General features: G+C 56.1%; 1 protein-coding gene across 1 annotated transcript in view; it reads left to right on the top strand.

Moving 5' to 3' along the window:
• The window catches only part of LOC117652712, a 196551-nt gene that overhangs the window by 88867 nt on the left and 90154 nt on the right, over positions 1 to 17530 (top strand). The window contains exons 6-7 of the mRNA XM_034397804.1: positions 778 to 976; positions 1768 to 1898. Of these exons, the coding sequence (XP_034253695.1) occupies positions 778 to 976; positions 1768 to 1898 (330 nt within the window). The remainder of the gene's footprint in view (positions 1 to 777; positions 977 to 1767; positions 1899 to 17530) is intronic.

The following is a 17530-nucleotide window of genomic DNA, read 5'->3' on the forward strand; positions in this document are numbered from 1 at the left end:
CTGGCGGGAACAACTTTTAAGTTGATCAAAACGGTCACAAATGTCTTTGAAAAATCGTGTTTTGGGCTGACTTTAGGCATCCACTGCGTCTGATCCGAGGCGGTATTTCGTCCTCCCTCAACGGGCAATTGGTCTTTGGACCTTCCTTTAGCATGCCTTTGTTACGGAGTGCGATTATCTGCCTTGGTTTGGGAGCAGTTTTGCCGCAAAGTTGATCAAAACGGTCACAAATGTCTGAAAAATCGTGTATTGATCAACTTTGCGGCAATACTGCTCCCAAACTAAGGCAGATAATCGCACTCCGTAACAAACGCATGCTAAAGGAAGGCCCAAAGACTAATTGCCCGTTGAGGGAGGACGAAATACCGCCTCGGATTAGACGCAGTGGCTGCTTAAAGTCGGCCCAAAACACGATTTTTCAAAGACATTTGTGACCGTTTTGATCATTTTTGCTGCAATACTGCTTCCAAACTAAGGTGGATTATCGCACTTTGTATCAAAGGCATGCTAAAGGAGGGGTCGCGTGGGGTCGCGAAATTTTTCCTGGGGGTCGCGGAAATTTTTCGCAACAAATTTGGGGTCGCGAACCGAAGAAGGTTGAGAAACGCTGTGTTAGACCAAGGCGGGAATTCCCGCTCCATAGAGAAGACTCAATGACTACAACCCCGTCGAGGGAGTGCGATTTTCCGCCCTACTAGATTTGACGCAGTGGATTCTTAAAGGCCTACAAAATCACTGTCTTTGGACATCATCGTTCACACTTCCGTCTGTTTGCAGAGCCATATGGAACGGATGCAGCGCGAAGGCTTTCGGCGCCGAATGTTCAACGAACAATCTACCCGCCTGTTAGTGCGCTACCCGGACCTGCGCGACGAGGTGGCGTGGCGCGTCGCCCACCTCAACTCCAAGTGGGAGACCCTGGAGCTGGCCATGTCCCCGTCCATCGGGACGTCGAGCCAGCGAGACATGTGCACGGGTAAGAAGCGCCATCGCCGCACAGCACAGTGGGCCAGAAGACCGGTGGAGGCGGACAAAATTCAAGATGTGGTTTGAGCATCACAGTCGCCAATTTTGACTCGTGCCGAACGTGTGACCCCAGCAATGGCTTGCTCTCCGAACGAGGCGCGAAAGAGATGACCACCTTCTGGGGTGCAAGGTGGGCGCGTCGGATGGGTCGCCTACCCGCAGGGCTGTAAGGATGTAGGATGGGTTGCTTGCCTCCGAGGCTGACTGGAACCCTACGATGTCCAATGGGTGTCCGACTGGAGCCGTGGGCGCGTCGGATGGGCTGCCTACCCGCAAGGCTGTAAGGACGTAGGATGGGTTGCCTACCTGCAAGGCTGTAAGGATGCAGGATGGGTTGCCTACCTGCAGAGCTGTTTGGATGTAGGATGGGTTGCCTACCTGCAGTGCTGTAAGGATGTAGGATGGTTTGCTTGCCTCCGGAGTTGGACGTCCATTGGATTGCCTACCCGCAGGGCTGTAAGCATGTAGGATGGGTTGCCTGCCTCCGAGGCTGACTGGAGCCGAATGCTCGTTGAATGGGTTGCTTACCTGCAGGGCTGTAAGGATGTAGGATGGGTTGCCTGCCTCCGAGGCTGACCGGAGCCTTTTGAACGTCCAATGGGTTGCCTACCCGCACGGCTGACCGGAGCCAAGTGCTCGCAGGATGGGCTGCCTGCCTCCAAGGCTGCTTGGTGCACTTTGACAACTTCAAGATTTCATTGTTTCTTCCTTTCTCAGTAGTGTGCTTCGTTTTTTCTGCAGACGTGGAGCACGAGGTTCGCTGCCTGCGGAAGTGGGTGCGAGAGATGGAGGCGCGTCTGCAGCCGCTGGACTTCCGCGCGGGCATCAACTGGACCTACGCGGAGCTGGAGCAGCGGGCCAAAGAACACATGGTGAGTGGAATCGAATCCGATAGCGATCCCTCGCGGAGGACCAAAGAAGACATTGCAAGGGAAAAGGAATCTGAGTAGCGATCCACGCAGCTTCTTCGTCATGGACGCCCCAACCCAACCGTCCTCGGTCCTCGGGCCACGGACCGTGACGCTCCGCGCCATTTCTCCTCTCGCCAGACTGTCGCGCAGTGGCGGATCCAGAGTCAGCCCAAGGGGGGGGGGGGCAAAGTAGCACTTTTTGCCTACTTACAGGGGCAAATTGGTGCTTTTTGCCTACCTTTCAAGCGGCTATCTAGGGGTCAAGGGGGGGCAATTGTCCTTTTGCCCCCCCCCTGGATCCGCGCTTGTCGCGGGTTCTACGCCGCCCCTCTTTTTCGTTCTGTTTCTTTCCTTTCTTTCTCTTTTCTTTTGCCGCGGGTATTACGCTTGACCGTCGTCTCTGATGGGCGCCGTGCCGGTCGTGGCCGGTGGCTGAGAGTCTGTCTGTCAGTCTGTCTGTCTGTCTGTCTGTCTGTCTGTCTGTCTGTCTGTCTGTCTTTCTGTCTGTCGGTCCGTCCCGTCCGTGCGTTGATCCATCGGCGTCGGGATGGAAGGTGCGGTGCGTGCCTGCGCGGCGTGACGCTTGCGACGCAGTGCGACGCCCACCCCTGCAGGCCTCGCGCACGCGGGGAAAGGCCCGATCGACTTTTGTTTTCGGAATGTTTTCCATTTTTGTCCTGCCGCGGGAAGTTAGCGAGGCGTTGCGAGCGGCGGCGAGGAGCGGTTCACAAAGCCATCCCCCTCCCGTGCCGTCCCTGCGCCTCGCCCTGCGCGCTGCACGGTAGGGCGCCCGATGGCCACCGTCGAACTGCGCAAGCCGCGACAGTACCGGAGCGATCCGCCGGGAAGCACCGGCCGGCCTGCACTGTGCTGGACACACGAGGAAAATCGCCAGAACGACACCCTTTGAACCAGCAGAGCCGTCGCCGTGCTCGTGTTCCCGCTGGTTCCTTCGTGATCCCTGCCCGCGCCGTCCTCGCGTGCTGCAGCGTGCAGCGAGACGGCGGCGGCGTGTGGTGCACTGCACGATGCACTGCATGATGCACTGCATGACGGCGGCGAGGGTCAATGTTACTTGCTCAGCCGCGTCCCGTGTCGTGTCGCGTGCGCCGGCTAGCCATGTTACACTTCCACCGCACCCGACGGACGGACGGACAGACGGACACGCCTGAGTGATCTACGCGCCGGCCGGCGCGCTGCGGCCCAGTCCAATGACCGCGATTCAAACTCGCGCCGATTTTATTCTCGAGCGCGAAATGGCGGTTATTCGCACGCAGTCTGGCACCGGTGTGGCACCGCCGCGAGCGGCGAGCCCTCTTCCGTTTCGTGATGCAAGCCGCGATTCGGCCATGCCGCGACGCCGCGTCGAGGGGGTCGCCATTTGCAATTGAAATAGGAAGGCGCGCGCTTTTGCGCGCGACTGTTGATGACACGCGTCTTTTGTCGGCGGTGCGAATGAAACGACGCCCCCGTGTGTGTGTGTGTGTGTGTGTGTGGTGTGTGTGTGTGTGTGTGTGTGTGTGTGTGTGTGTGTGTGTGTGTGTGTGTGTGTGTGTGTGTGGTGTGAGGAGGAGAGAGAGAGAGAGAGAGAGAGAGAGAGAGAGAGAGAGAGAGAGAGAGAGAGAGAGAGAGAGAGAGAGAGAGAGAGGAAGAGAGGGGGCAGGGCGCCCCAATCACAGCCCGGCGAGCCCCTTTCTTCTTCTCCCCGAGCGACGCGTCGCGCGTCGCATAGCAGCCGAGTGAGACTGACTGCCCCGCGCATGCCCGCGCACGTGCCCGCGGTAAATGAGAAGTCCCGGACAATGCAGGGGCGCATGCGTGCCGCCCGGGGCGCTGCAGCCGCAGGGGCTGGCCCGCCTTGGTCCCCCCCGTGGGAACGGCGCGGGCAGTTGTCCGCGGAGCCTATTCCGAGAGTCGTTTTCGTCGCTCTGTCCCTCTCGCACTCATGGGGCGTCCCGGATAGGTGAGAGAGAGACAGTCCGACGAAAACGACCCTCGGAATCACTGGCTTTGGCTTCCAGCTTCCAGGCTGGACACGCGTGAAATTATGGCCGGCAGGTCTTCCTCCAGCCTGCTCCAGGCGCTGGACCACTGCGTCTGCGCGATGCGCGTCCGCGCCCAGCCCGACGACGTGGCGTACCGTTTGACCACCGCGCCGACCGCCTGCCCGCCTGGCCGCCCGGCCGTTTTATGACCCGAGGCACAAAATTACACGTGCACACACACACGCGCGCACACACACACACACACTCGTACGCACGCACACGCACGCACGCACCTCTGGCCGCCAAAGCTGGAGGGCAGTGCGCGTCGTGAGAACGTCCAGCGGTGCAGCGAGCACGTGCGGGCGCCACGCACGGACGGCAATGGGGAAGGGCCGGGTCCTGGGCGTCCTGGGCCCGCACAGTGGGCCAGAAGACCGGTGGAGGCGAACTCTAGACGCGTTTTGAGCTCCAGAGTTGCTAAATGGGACTCGAACCGAACGTGTGACCCCACCAATGGATTGCTATCCGAACGAGGAATCCATTGGTAGGGTCACACGTTCGGTTCGAGGCCTGATTAGCGACTCTGGAGTTCAAAACGCGTCTGAGAGTTTTGTCCGCCTCCATCCTCCACTGTCTCCACAACACTCAAGGGTCCAAAGGCAACGAACCTCACTTTCCTCAACCTGGGATGGGTCATACTTCCACGGAGGTTGCCCCATACCCCCCCAGTAGAGGGTGGCTGCCTCAGACAAGACACAGCCTGCATTTGAGGTTTGCAGTCTGAGTTCTGTGTTTGTTGTAGTTGCTTACTCGAACGCTAAAGGTCTGCTGAGGCCTAACAGCGCCGATGACGATGACGATGACCGTTCTTCTGGCCCACTGTGGACCGCCACCTTAAGGCAGCGCCTCCATCCAGCCAGCCGCGTCCGACGGGACTGCCTACCGGCCGGGCGCTCGGCAGCGCGCCTGCCAAGTGCCGGGTAGGCAACCACCGCGCGGCGGAGTCTGGCGGGCGTGCCTATGGCCCACCTTGCAGGCGGCCCAGGGTGCGTCGCGTCGGCTGCCTGAGCGTGCTCATGGCGTGCTTGTGCTGGAACGGCCCCGGCGGGGTGCCCCGGCCGCGCGGCCCCGCGTGGCGTGCACTTGAACAAACTTTCGCCCCGGCCTCTGCTGTGCCGGCGGAATGCAAGTCGACTTTGTTTACACGTTCGGATCGCGATTGCAATTGGAGCCGAATGTTGTCGGGAAAGCCGACATCGCCGGCTAATACGATCCATCGCGCGCAGCGCGGAATTTGTCGTGGCGGTTTCTCTCTCGGCGCGTTTTGCGCGATTTGTTTCTCGTTTCTCGGCGACGACGACGGATAGAGTCCGGCGAACGAAAGCGCCTGCCTGATGACATCCTCGGACGGACGGGACGGCGGCCGGTGCGGACGTCCCTCGACGTCGGCGCCGTTTTCACGCTTTCCAAGGCGTTGCCGCGCGCCGCCGCGTCGCCCCGTTGCGCCACCGCCACCTCTCCAGGCACTAGGCCTTGTTAGCCCGCGGCGAGGATTTTGCGCCGCTCCTGATTCCGAGAGTCGCTCTCTGTCTCTCTCGCACTCGCTGGGCGTTCCACTCAGGTGCGAGGGGGACGGCTGCATTTTGGTTGCCGCTGGGAACGAGCAGCTGGTGCACTGGCGGGCTGCAGTGGCGACCAGACCACAGTGCGGTTGCAGGCAGGCGGGCTGGCGCGGCCCGTCGGCTTGCACACTTCCCAATTGTTTGTTGCGATGGAACCGCTCCAATCTTTTTGTAACAGTACAGCGGCGACTGCTGTGCCGGTGTACCCGAGTCTCGGGCGCGCCGAGAGGGAAACGGTCTGCGCCGCCAAGTTTGTAGGGGAGCGCTCCTGTTCCAGGGCGGCTACAGCCAAGGCTACAGCCTCGCCACTGCAGTGCATGCACCGACGGCCAAGTCGCACTGTGTCACACACGGAAGGATAATGCTCGGCCTTTTCGTGTGTGTGTGTGTGTGTGTGTGTGTGTGTGTGTGTGTGTGTGTGTGTGTGTGTGTGTGTGTGTGTGTGTGTGTGTGTGTGTGTCGCGTGGACGACGAAGCGGTTTCCTTATTTGAAGCACAGTTCCGTTGATTCCTTGCAGCGATTCGGTGCACGCGAAAACTCAGTTTCTGCGCCGTGGTGTAGCTTCTCTGCGGCGGGCCATTGCTTTTCGATCAGTCCTTTCTCGCGCAGACTGGGGGATCGCGATGTGGGGAGGCCGGTCCGGTGCGGTGTGCCTCCGCGGCGGTGAGCCGAGGCGACCGGGAGGCAGTCCGCCGCGGTCGCCGTCAAAGAACCCAGGGCGACGTGTGTGCGGTGTGCTGCCGCGGGTGGCTCCATCCCGGTGGCCGCCCTGGGAACCAGGAAGCGCATCGCAGCACCGCCACCGCGAAGAAAGAATGAGAGAGAGAGAGAGAGAGAGAGAGAGAGAGAGAGAGAGAGAGAGAGAGAGAGAGATCGTCACCTCTCGAAGAGCAAGGTGGAGCGCGGGGCACACTGGCGGGGCCGCCTTTTCGATGATGCCCCATTCGCCTATGCCTCTCAGCGTGCATCGCCGTTTGTGAACCATTTTACGGTCCCAAACAAAATGGCGCCCGGTAAGTGAGGGGGCTGTAACGCGCCGAGATTTGTGAGGTGGTTGGCACAGGCCCGTTAGTGCCGTCGGAGGCCTACCTGTACCCTTTTCGCGTGTCGCAAACTGTTTTCACTTTTTAAAAAATGTAGCTGTATTTATCTAAAAATGAAACATACTATATTTGATTTATTTTGTTTGATTTGTTTTTCCACTGCTATGGGTCTGTCGTCAAATAAATCTCGTTGTTTTACCATTTAAATTTTGCGAGTTGGGAAATACGCGGGCGAAACGGCACGGCATTTATCGCAGTAGTTCCGCGCTGCGTTTGCCGAGTTCCCCGCGTGCCTGCGCCCCGCCGTGCCGCGCCGTGCCGCGGTGTGATGTGGGCCTTTAGTTGGTTTATAATCGCGGGAATGAAAGTGCTCCGGGTTGTGGCCGCGGCGCCGCGCCGGCCGTAGACTCGGCCGTAGAGGTGGTGCTGTTGGACGAAAGCGAATGTTTCGCAACATCGGCGTAATTAAATTCGCTCGTATGAGGAATGTGGACGCAGCGTGGTACACTGCGCGACAAAGCTGCAAGTGGCGGCGGGAGCCTATTGACTGGGCAGTACACTCTAAATGTCTTACGAAGAAATTTCCCATATTTCGAAGGAAATGGCGCAAGCATAATACGAAGGTGGTTTTTCTTCGTATGACGAAGGTTTTTCTTTGTTATCTTTCAATGAAAAAGCTAAAAAGATTCGTATTACGAAGGAATATTGCTTTGTATTATGCTTGCGCCGAATTCACTGTAACATACGAATAACATGGGTCAAATTTCATTGTAAGACATTTAGAGTGTAACGGCGGGGGGTACGGCCGCCAGGCGGCACGGAAATACCCCTCGTCGTCGGGGAGTCGCGACGCGACCGTCGTCGCGATCAATCGATTCCAGCTCGCGTCGCTACCCCTCGCCGCGGGCTGGCGCTGCGCACGGGGTATGCACAAACAACCCCGGCCTGTCCCGTTCACGTCCAAGCCAACCGTTCCGCACATCGATTTATTTTTAATGGAGGATGGAAGGGGGCTGGCGCCTCGGCTGGCGCGGCCACCCGGTCAAACGCCGGAAAGCCTGAAGCCTGGCGCGGAGCGACTCGCCCGGCCGTGTCCAGTTTCTGCTGCTCTTCCTCCTCCCACTCACGGCCCTCAGCGCTACCGCGGCTTGTCCGATCCGCCCCAATAGTGACGCAATGCGGCGCAATGCGGGACGGTAACGTGTGAGCACCTCAATTAGGGATGCCTGTGCCATAACCTCTCTCTCTCTCTCCCCCCCCCCCCCTCTCTCTCTCTCTCTCTCTCTCTCTCTCTCTCTCTCTCTCTCTCTCTCTCCCTCTCTCTCCCTCTCTCGCATTCTGAGGATGGCTGACGCGTTGAAGAATTACGCCCGAAGGACGGGCAGTAGGCAAACCGTATCTCCAGTGGCGATGAGGAAGAGGCGAATTACTACATTGTAGACTGCGGCGTCTCCCCGGCCGCGGGCGTTTCCTTGCTCTGCGATCGTTGCAATTCTGACCTGGAAAAAATGTATCGTGTGCTCAAAAGAGGCGTTGGTTTGAAAGTGTAGGTTCAACGGAGACCTGAATGCGCGACGGGCGGTTTGCAAGTCTCTGATTGTCGCGGAGGTCGGCGATTCCAGGGCACTCTGCCGGCCTTGCCTCACGGCTGTACTGTACCCGGAGCTTACCCGCTCTGCACGGCACAGTGGGCCAGAAGACCGGTGGAGGCGGCCAAAACTCTAGACGCGTTTTGAGCTCCAGAGTCGCTAAACAGGACTCGACCCGAGCGTGTGACCCCACCAATGGATTCCTCGTTCGGAGAGCAATCCATTGGTGGGGTCACACGTTCGGTTCGAGTCCCATTTAGCGACTCTGGAGCTCAAAACGCGTCTAGAGTTTTGGCCGCCTCCACCGGTCTTCTGGCCCACTGTGCACGGCCAGGAGGCCAGGAGGAGGTCATGCACCCAATCGGAGCGCGCAGGGCGGCGGGCCGCGGCAGGCCGAAGGGTCAGGGACAAGTGGGAACGGCGTTGCCGCGCAGTCGCCGAAAGGGTCGAGAGCAGCTCCGAGTTTGCGACACTGTCTGCCTGGTCGTGACGTGAATGGACTTGGCTTGTGACTGGAGTGTCTCGACTACACAGTGGGCCAGAGGGCCGGTGGAGGCGGCCAAAACTCCAGGCGCATATTGAGCTCCAGAGGCGCTAAAGAGGACGAGCCTGCGTCCAAGCCTGCGTCTCTCCGAACGAGGAATCCACTGGTGGAGTCACACGTCCAGTTTGAGTCCTGTTAAGCGACTCTGGAGCTCAATTGCGCGCGTTTAGAATGGTTCTTCTGGCCCACTGTGGATCGGCGTGGTCCTCATTGCCGACCGGTGAAAAGAGTAGCAGCGCCTTTTGCTGCATGCACTGTAAAATGGGCGACTGCCGCGTGGGAGTTGTGGGAATGGCAAGGCGGTGTGACAATGGATGCACTTTGGTCGGTCGGGTCCCCGTTTCTCCGGCGCTGGCTGTGCGATTTGATGCCAAACCAAGGAGTGCGATCCTCCCGAAATGGAGAGCGAGATTGGAAAGACCCCCGCCCCGCCCCGCCCCGCCTCACCGCATGTCCTTTTTGGTCGCGGTGGCGCCCCGCTTCCTGCCGCGGTCCCAGCGTTCCGGCGTTGCTTCCAGTGCCGAAGCAGACCGCGTCGGCTGGTTCGTTAGCGCCGCCTCGTCTCGGCCTGTGATTGGAGCGTGCTCCTGCTGCTAGGTTCACAGACTCAATGCAAGTTCGCTCTCTTGTCAACTTCTCGCCTGCCTCGCCACTTGCAAGCACTTTCGTCACAGTCGCCCTTATCCCTATTGGTGCGGACCGTTGTCACCGAACTCCATAGCCGGCGTTCAATTGAGCTTCACAGCTACAACTTAAAATGCCGTCTGGTCCATCTTCCTGGGCATCCGCCCCGCGCCGCGCTCTGATAGCTGGGCCGCCTCCCCCCCCTCTCTCTCTCTATCTCTCTCTCTCTCTCTCTCTCTCTCTCTCTCTCCTCTCTCTCTCTCGCCCGCTCCTCGAAAATCTCTCGGACAATGACAGCGATGATCCGACAAAAGGCCCGCGTCATCAGCACCGTTACCGGCCAGGGCCGAGGAAAGTCCCTCCGTGTGTGCCTCGCCACTACACTGTGTGCACTCACGCCTCGCCGTGTGTGTGTGTGTGTGTGTGCGCGCGCGCGCGCGCGTGTGGGCGGACCCTCGGACCTTCGGCTGTCTCTATACGCCCCGTAACAGGCAGCCTGCCCCTCACTTTGCGGCGATTTTCACCCGACGCGTTTAGCACGTCTGCCAGAGAGTTCGAAAGATTCCAAAACAAACGGCACAAAAGTACCCGTTGCGCGTGGAAATGGGAAAATGGACCTCTTGGGGTGTCTCTTGCTCGTGGTGGTCTTTGAGTTTTTGGCATTTACTATGTGACAATAGATTCCGTCTTGGCTTCGACAACAAGCATCTGCAGGAACAAGATGAAACCCATACGCGGGTGCAGTTTTGTGCTTTCGCGACGTGACAGCGTGGAGTTGTGACGCTCCTGCACTGTACGTAGTCCGTTTGCTCGGCGCCTTTCTCGGCGAATTTGTCGAAACCCTGGCGATGCCGTACCCGCTGCGCAACGGCAACGGTCTTCGTTTTCGCCCGCCAGGCCGAGCCAGGCCCACCAAGCCCCTCGGCGTTCGCCCGGCGTGCACGGGCAGGGCCATTTTTCGGCCGCAGCCTTTGCCGTGCCGTCTGCTCCGTCTCTCTCGCACCCCCGCGGGACGCTGCACGAGTGCGAGAGAGACGGAGAGGACGCATCGGGCATCGGGGCGTAATGCCGTTGCGTCACGATCGCCGCGGTCACGCTGGACGCTGCGCTGGGTGCGCTGGGTGCGCGCCAGAGGATGAAAAATTTCTCGCGCCGCCACGCGATTACGCGGCCCTGCACTGTGGGCTCGTTGTTTCGCTTCGGTCTTTTCTCCGACGGCCGGACTAGACATGCGCGCCGACCGCATTTTGTCGGTGGCGGCGGCTTAAGGACAAAGTTAAGCCAGCCGCGTCCCAAGCAAGCAGACTGTGAATTTCGGTGTAGTACAAATCAAATGAATTTCAGTTGAATTTCGAAGAATTTCAGTCGAATTTTCAAGATGTTCAGTCATATTTCGAAGAATTTCAGTCAAATTTGGATAAATTTCCGTCGAATTTCGACGAATTTTAATGAGTTTTAGTGAACTTTACATGTTTGATGAATTTCGGTGTACAAATTTAGCTGGAGTTATTTCCCCTTGGTCCAAAGCCGAGAGCATTTCCCCGAGCCAGAAGCATTTCCCGAAGACGCAGTCTGTTGTTTGGTGCAACGCAACGCGTGGATGGATCGGCCACTGTTGCGTTTGTTGCGGGAGGGGCCCTTGGTTTGCAGCAAAGCCCGGCATTGCAGCGACGTAGCAACGTGTCATTACGACCAGGCTGGTCTTTTGCTTGCGGCACGAGGGCCAGGTTAAACGTCGAACGCAGTGACAAAACCGTTCTTTCATTTTGTTACTCTTTTCTTTTAGAAAAAGAATTTACGAAACAAAATTTAATGCTGACTGAAACACCGTGACGAGACGCACTGGGTAGTTCACGTTGTGTGGAGATGTTGTCGCAGGTCTCCTCCTTTTCCTGGATCAGCAGAGAGAATAATTGGCGACCCCTGGGGGCATCCTGGAGCAAGCGACATGCCTCGTGCGCGAGGCGACACACTTAGCCCCTCGCAGACACACACACACACACACACACACACACACACACACACACACTTGGCCGCGGCATCGGCGGGTGAACGCTAATAAATGCGACAGAGGCGCGGCCGCTGCCCCGTTGGGGCCCCTTGGCCCCTCGCCCCCTGCGTGGGCACACTGGTGGGCGTTGGTGGCCGCGGTTGGCGTCGCCAGGGCGTCGCGCTGGATGCAGTCCTGGATGCAGTCCGGGGTTACGCATTGTGTGCAAATGGTGCTTCTGGTGCCCCCAGGCTGTGCACCGCGTGAGAGTACGCGACCCGCGAGGCCGCCGCCGTCGTCAAGACAACCCTGATCGGAGTCCTTGGCGGCTGGTCTGCCCGTCTGGCCTGGCCGGGCCGGGGCGCTCCAATAAGGACATGATTGAGATCGCGTCCTCCTTGCACACCGAGGCATGAAGTGTGACCTCGCAGGTGGTGCATTTTTCAAGCCGCGTTTGCCGGTGCCGAGCGGTGTCGTGGCTTCGCACTCCCTGCGGGGCGCCGCGCGGGTGCGAGGGAGACGGCACGGCCCTGTCAATGTTGACGATCCGCGAACACGGGTTGGGCGGACCGGCCGCGCCGCGCCGCGCCTTGCAGTGCAGTGTGTGACCTTTGCGATGAGTGACGGCCGCGCTGACCGCACTGTTTGGAGAAAGTATTCGCGGAAGGGACGATTGTCGTAAAGCGGTCCCCGCGGGGCCTGGCCTGGCTGGGCCAGGGCCCCGCGCCGCGGTGGGTCGCCCGCCGCGGGGAAGTTGTTTCAAATGGACGGACTAGAAAATGAAAAGCGAAAACGAATTGCAGCTCCCACGAAAAAAAAATTGTTTTCTTTCAGCATCGACCACCTGTTGCCGCCGGTGTTGGGGATTTGTTGGAAGCGTTCCAATATGCACTCTGCTTTTCTTCTTCTGAGGAGCACTCCCATAAAATTTATTTCTCATTGACTGGAGAGCGTTGCTGTTAATTACTCTGACCAAGAGTTTGCTGGGTAATGTTTATTCATTTGAACATGACGATGGTGGTTGACCAATCCGATTTGGATTTATATTTGTGGGCTGAACGACGTCAGGGTTACACTGTAAATGTCTTACGGTGAAAGGCTGCACCAACATATTATGGTGAGGATTTTCTCCATAATACCAACAAAATTTGTCAAAATATCTATAAGGTACAGTGAATTCTCAATGGTATGTTACGAGGTCACCTGCACCACCATAATATGGAAACATTTCACCATAATATGGAGAATCTTCACCGTAGAACATTTAGCGTGTACTGTCTTGCGAATGAAGCTCGGCGTTTCCGGAGCGCGTCGAGTAATGAATTCGCTGATCGAGATGCTGTTCCTTACGACCGCGGCCCTTTGACGCTGCATGCCACGCGTTACGAGGGCGTCGCAGCGTTGCGTCGGGTTGCGTGCGACGCGGCCGAGAGTCGCGCTTTGTCCCGGACGAAACGACTCTGGAGTACTTCCGGTGGGCAGTAGTGGGTCACTAGGCTGTCTTCTTTTTTTTTGTGAGACGGGTGCTCGCCTACTTCGTGCGGGCGGCTCCCTTGGGAAACCCCGTAATTTTCATCACTGTCACGTGTTTCCTATTTTCGGCGCTTCAAAGCAAGTGGAAATCACCGTGATCTTCGGTGTACAGACCCAATGAATTTCAGTCGAATGTCGATGAATTTTAGTCGAAATTCGATGAATTTCAGTCAAAATTCGATGAATTTCAGTCAAAATTCGATGAATTTCAGTCAAAATTTGATTAATTTACATCAAATTGTGATAAATTTTAATGAATTTCAGTGAATTTTACAAGTTTGATGAATTTTGGTGTACAAATTTGGCTGTAGCTATTTCCCCTTGCTCCAAAATTTGGGCAGTTGTGGTTAGTCGGTACTTGTAAGTGCCCCGTTGCTAAAAACGTAAGTGCTGCATTGCTAAAAATATCCCCCTCTCTTTCTGTTGCAGGTGAGTGGGCGTTCCGCGGGCATACACACGTAAGCGCCAGATTGAGATCTTTTAACACGCGCTGCAGTTAGTGCCTTTGACGGACTGCACGGCAGGGCCCGGCAGGGCCGCTGCACCACGGGGCTGCACCTACAGTGCACCCACAGTGCACGCGCTGCTGCGGCAGCTTTCACTGACCGGCAATCATTAATCGCCGTGCCAAACACATCCGCGTTTGGTTTGGTTTAAAAAAACATCAACAACAAGGCGATCACAGTGTGCAATGTCGAACTCGGGGGTGCCCGTCAGGCTGTCAACCAAGTGACACGTCATTGGACTGATTGTCGGCCTGCCGCGACTCTATAAGTGCAGCGCTCGCCAGCGCCAGGTCGCTGTTGATTTAATGTGCAGGTGGTGACTTTGGTCTCGTAGGGCCGAACAGAGAAAGCAAAGGGAGTCTCCGGAGGACCGTGGCCGCCAGGAGGGCTCTTCCTGAGGGCTCGGGTCCAGGGCTTGTCTGGCTGACGCGCTAGGGCTCTTTCGAAGGGCTCGCGGGGAGAAAGCGCCCGTTGTTCTCTAGGGCGACGAAAAGTAATGTGAGGCGGATTCGCGAACCGAGGCCGGCCCGCCGGTTTACGACGAGTCGCGCACATGGCGCGGGGTTACTTCAGAGCCGCAACTAAGTCTTATCGAAAACGCTATGCGCGCGCAGACTATTACTCAAACGGCCTACGTGGCGGCGGGCCGGGAGTAGTTCTGTATCATCTTACAGCTGCGCGGCTAACGAAGCGACCCCGTGTGTGTGTGTGTGTGTGTGTGTGTGTGTGTGTGTGTGTGTGTGTGCGTGTGTGTGCGTGCGCGTGTGTTGCAGTCTCGGAGTGTCCCCTATTTCATCCCTCAAGCAGGCAGGTAGCAAAAGCCATAGGGGTATCGGCCGTGTGTTAAATGGCGGTGCGTGCACTCGGCACGCGCGCGCGGCGAAGACCAAGGGGGAAATCACTCATGAAAATGGTCGACCAACTATTACATTTTGAATCATTACAGATAATTACACCTATTACGCTAATTACAGATATTACATCGATATATCTGCTATTACAGTACCATTACAGTGCAATTACAGCAATTACATCAATTACAGCAATTACAATCATTACGCCCATTACGCACCTATTACGCAATTGCACAGGAATTACCTATCAATTACAGCTATTTCACTACTATTACAAGGCTATTACGCTGCTAGAACGGCCTTGGAAATAGGTTTCAGCTTCCAGAGGGACTATTTTGTTCCGTGGGCACAGGGTATCGCTAGGTAGTACAGCAGTGGCACCTCAGCTGGTCGCTGTTGTTAGCTGTCTCGGGGGATCTTTCATTTCCCCCCCCCCCCCCCCCCCCCGATACCTTTAATACCGCTTGTAAAAGAATCAAACCGCCGCGGCCGGCCGGCGCTACCCCGCCGCGCCCAGGTAGCCGCTGGAGGTAGCCGTCTGGGCGCGCGGGGTATCGCCGGGCCGGGCTGGTCGGATTCTTTTGGAAGTGGTTGTACTATCTATTTAGCAGATACGGTTCTCAACAACCCGTCCTGATAAAATTCAGCCCTTGCATCAATCATTTTCCATGAAAAAATTAGGAATTTGAATCTTGGCCGAAATATCATTTGACAAGTATGTCTTTTGGCCACAGGAACCTTTGTCTTTCCAATCAATTAATAGCTTGTACATATTAAACCAGATTAGGGTTTAGGCTACCCCTCCTTACAGATTCAGCCCCTCGCCTGCCCCCACAAGAGACACCCCCTCTCCCCCCCCCCCACACACACACACACCCTACATGCCACTTTCGGCTTGCTTTCGGCTCGATCCGGACGTTGGGTATTACTTTTATTGCAGCCAAATGACTTTTTCACTGACTTTCGCGAATGTTTTAGTCATTTTCTGTATTTTTCTACCCACATATTACACCTATTACACACCTATTACAGGCATTACAGGACCATTACAGGCATTACACCAATATTACACCCATTACATAGGTATTACACATTACAGGGCCATTACAGGGCTATTACAGACCCTTCGACCGACCATTACACAAGTGATTTCCCCCTTGGCGAAGACCCACCCCGTCTCTCTCGCGCCTCTGCGGCACGGCCCGCGAGTGCGACAGAGACAGAACCAGCGTGTGGAATCAGCGTGCTGCGCCGCCCCGAATTTACGGCGCGGTCATAATGGCGCAACTGTGCAATGCAGTTTGCAATGCACTTGTCGCAAGGCCGTGCCGCGAGAAAACCCTTCAAACAGACTGGAAGAGCTGCATCGATACGTACCAGGGCCGTCACGTTGATGAGGTGACGGTGGCTGAAAAAAAATCCTGAAGCACCCGCCACGCGAAAATGAACGAAATCTCACTCTGATTTGCACACTTCGCCGGCCGAAACGCCATAGTTCGAGACAGAGTTATCGCAGCGCGCGAGGCAGCGCGGGTCGAAGGCGTGCGCTGATTTGCGTAACGACGCGGGTATAGGCGCATTTGGGCGTCACGCGCGACACTTTCTAGCCATGGATACGGCGAAGGGACAAATTGGGATGTTGGCAGCCCTGCGGCCCACCGGACGGCCCCCCGCCACGTCGTTGCGTTGGCTGCAGTGGACTCTGCGCATGCGCAAGTGTTTATGCACTTTCATTTGTCCATAACTACTGCCATATTTTTGCACGTGTAAAGCTTTGTACAATTAAATACATACATTATTATGGACACTGTTACGATTTCGTGCTTAAGTTCTCATCTTAATTTATGTACAAATTTGTACGCAACTTGCACCTGCACGAATTGGTGAGCCAGTGTGGGGAGGCTGTCTGTCTGCCGAGGCGAATGTTCCGTATCGCACCGCCAGTCGACGCGCGTCTTCCCGATGGCTATCGCTGGCGGGGCTCGGCGCGCGAAAAGGCGCCCCTTGATTGGCAGCGGTGGGCGACTGGCCGACGGACAGCCCGGCGGGGCGCATTGCGCCGGTGAGAGTGTTTTCCGGGAGGCGTTCGCGCATCGAGACGCCGCGAGGCTATGTAGGGCTGCGCGCTGCACGGCTGTCTTACAGCAGAGCCGACGATTGCAAGGGGCAGAACCATCTGGGTTATTCTTTTGGCGTGCAGTTGCTGTTGGTTTAGTTTTTTTTCCTCTCAAATTTTTCGTGCACTTTTAAAAATGGTATTAAATTATGTTTTTTGTTGATTATTTTTTTTTAAGGTAGTTTATCAGCTAAATCAAAATGTACAGATTTTAAAGTTTTAGGACTCTATTGATTTCTCAAAACTCCTTCTACAAGATAGAACCTTCAAAACTACTCGGTTATGGGATAGTTTTTGAGTACTTTAGTGTTAAAGTTGGGCCAAAATCACGTCGTTTAGCATGGCGGCTTATGGGCAGACGGTGGTCGGCAGGCAATCAATTCGAAAAAAGAGACATTTCAAATGTACACTTTTCTTCGAAAGACTTATCTACTTGTTCCTTGGGCATTTCTGCGTCCTTGGAAGTTAAGAAAACCACCTGCGCATGATAATTTGAAAGAGTAAAGGCTAATTAACGTCAGAGAAACGGCTGCCGCCCGGACCCACCGGCGACTGGGAGCCGCCCGCCGCGCCATCTTCCGGAAAGGGCGCGATGGCGCGCGGGTGGGGGGCATTCGAAGTGGTTGCTCTGATTTCTGCTCTTTCTTTGCCTTTCGCTAAGCACTCATAAACACCATGATACTCTTGATGTAAAATACTGCGCGCGAAATACCGTTGCCGTGGTTGACTCTCGGGGTGCTTGAGAAGGAATGGGCAGGGGAGCGGAGGCACTAATGCAAACATGGCGCGCGGGGCTGGCTTCCGGGCGGCGGTACCAACATAACGGGATTGAATCCCGTGAAGTAAAAATGAGTCTAGAATAGTGTCTATGTGATTTTCGCACTGTCAAATTCTGCTCAAACCAATTATCAACATAAACCGAGGTGTTTTGAAGGTTCATCTGTTCATTTTGGCTCGTCAAGTACAACCACAACTTCACCGCACAGACTACTGTCCAGGGTTGGCAGCAGGCTGAAACCTAGTCAAATTCACAACTTTTCACAAACTAAAATAAATATATTTTATTGATTACATTAAATCAAAATGTAAAGATGAATTAAAAGTAATATATAAATAACTGGAAAACAATAATAAATATTTTTCTTGCAACTGAATAGTGAATCTGACTAGGCCTCTGGCACCTACT

This window comes from Thrips palmi, unplaced genomic scaffold (genome assembly GCF_012932325.1).
Source record: "Thrips palmi isolate BJ-2018 unplaced genomic scaffold, TpBJ-2018v1 HiC_scaffold_7, whole genome shotgun sequence".
Lineage (NCBI taxonomy): Eukaryota > Metazoa > Arthropoda > Insecta > Thysanoptera > Thripidae > Thrips > Thrips palmi.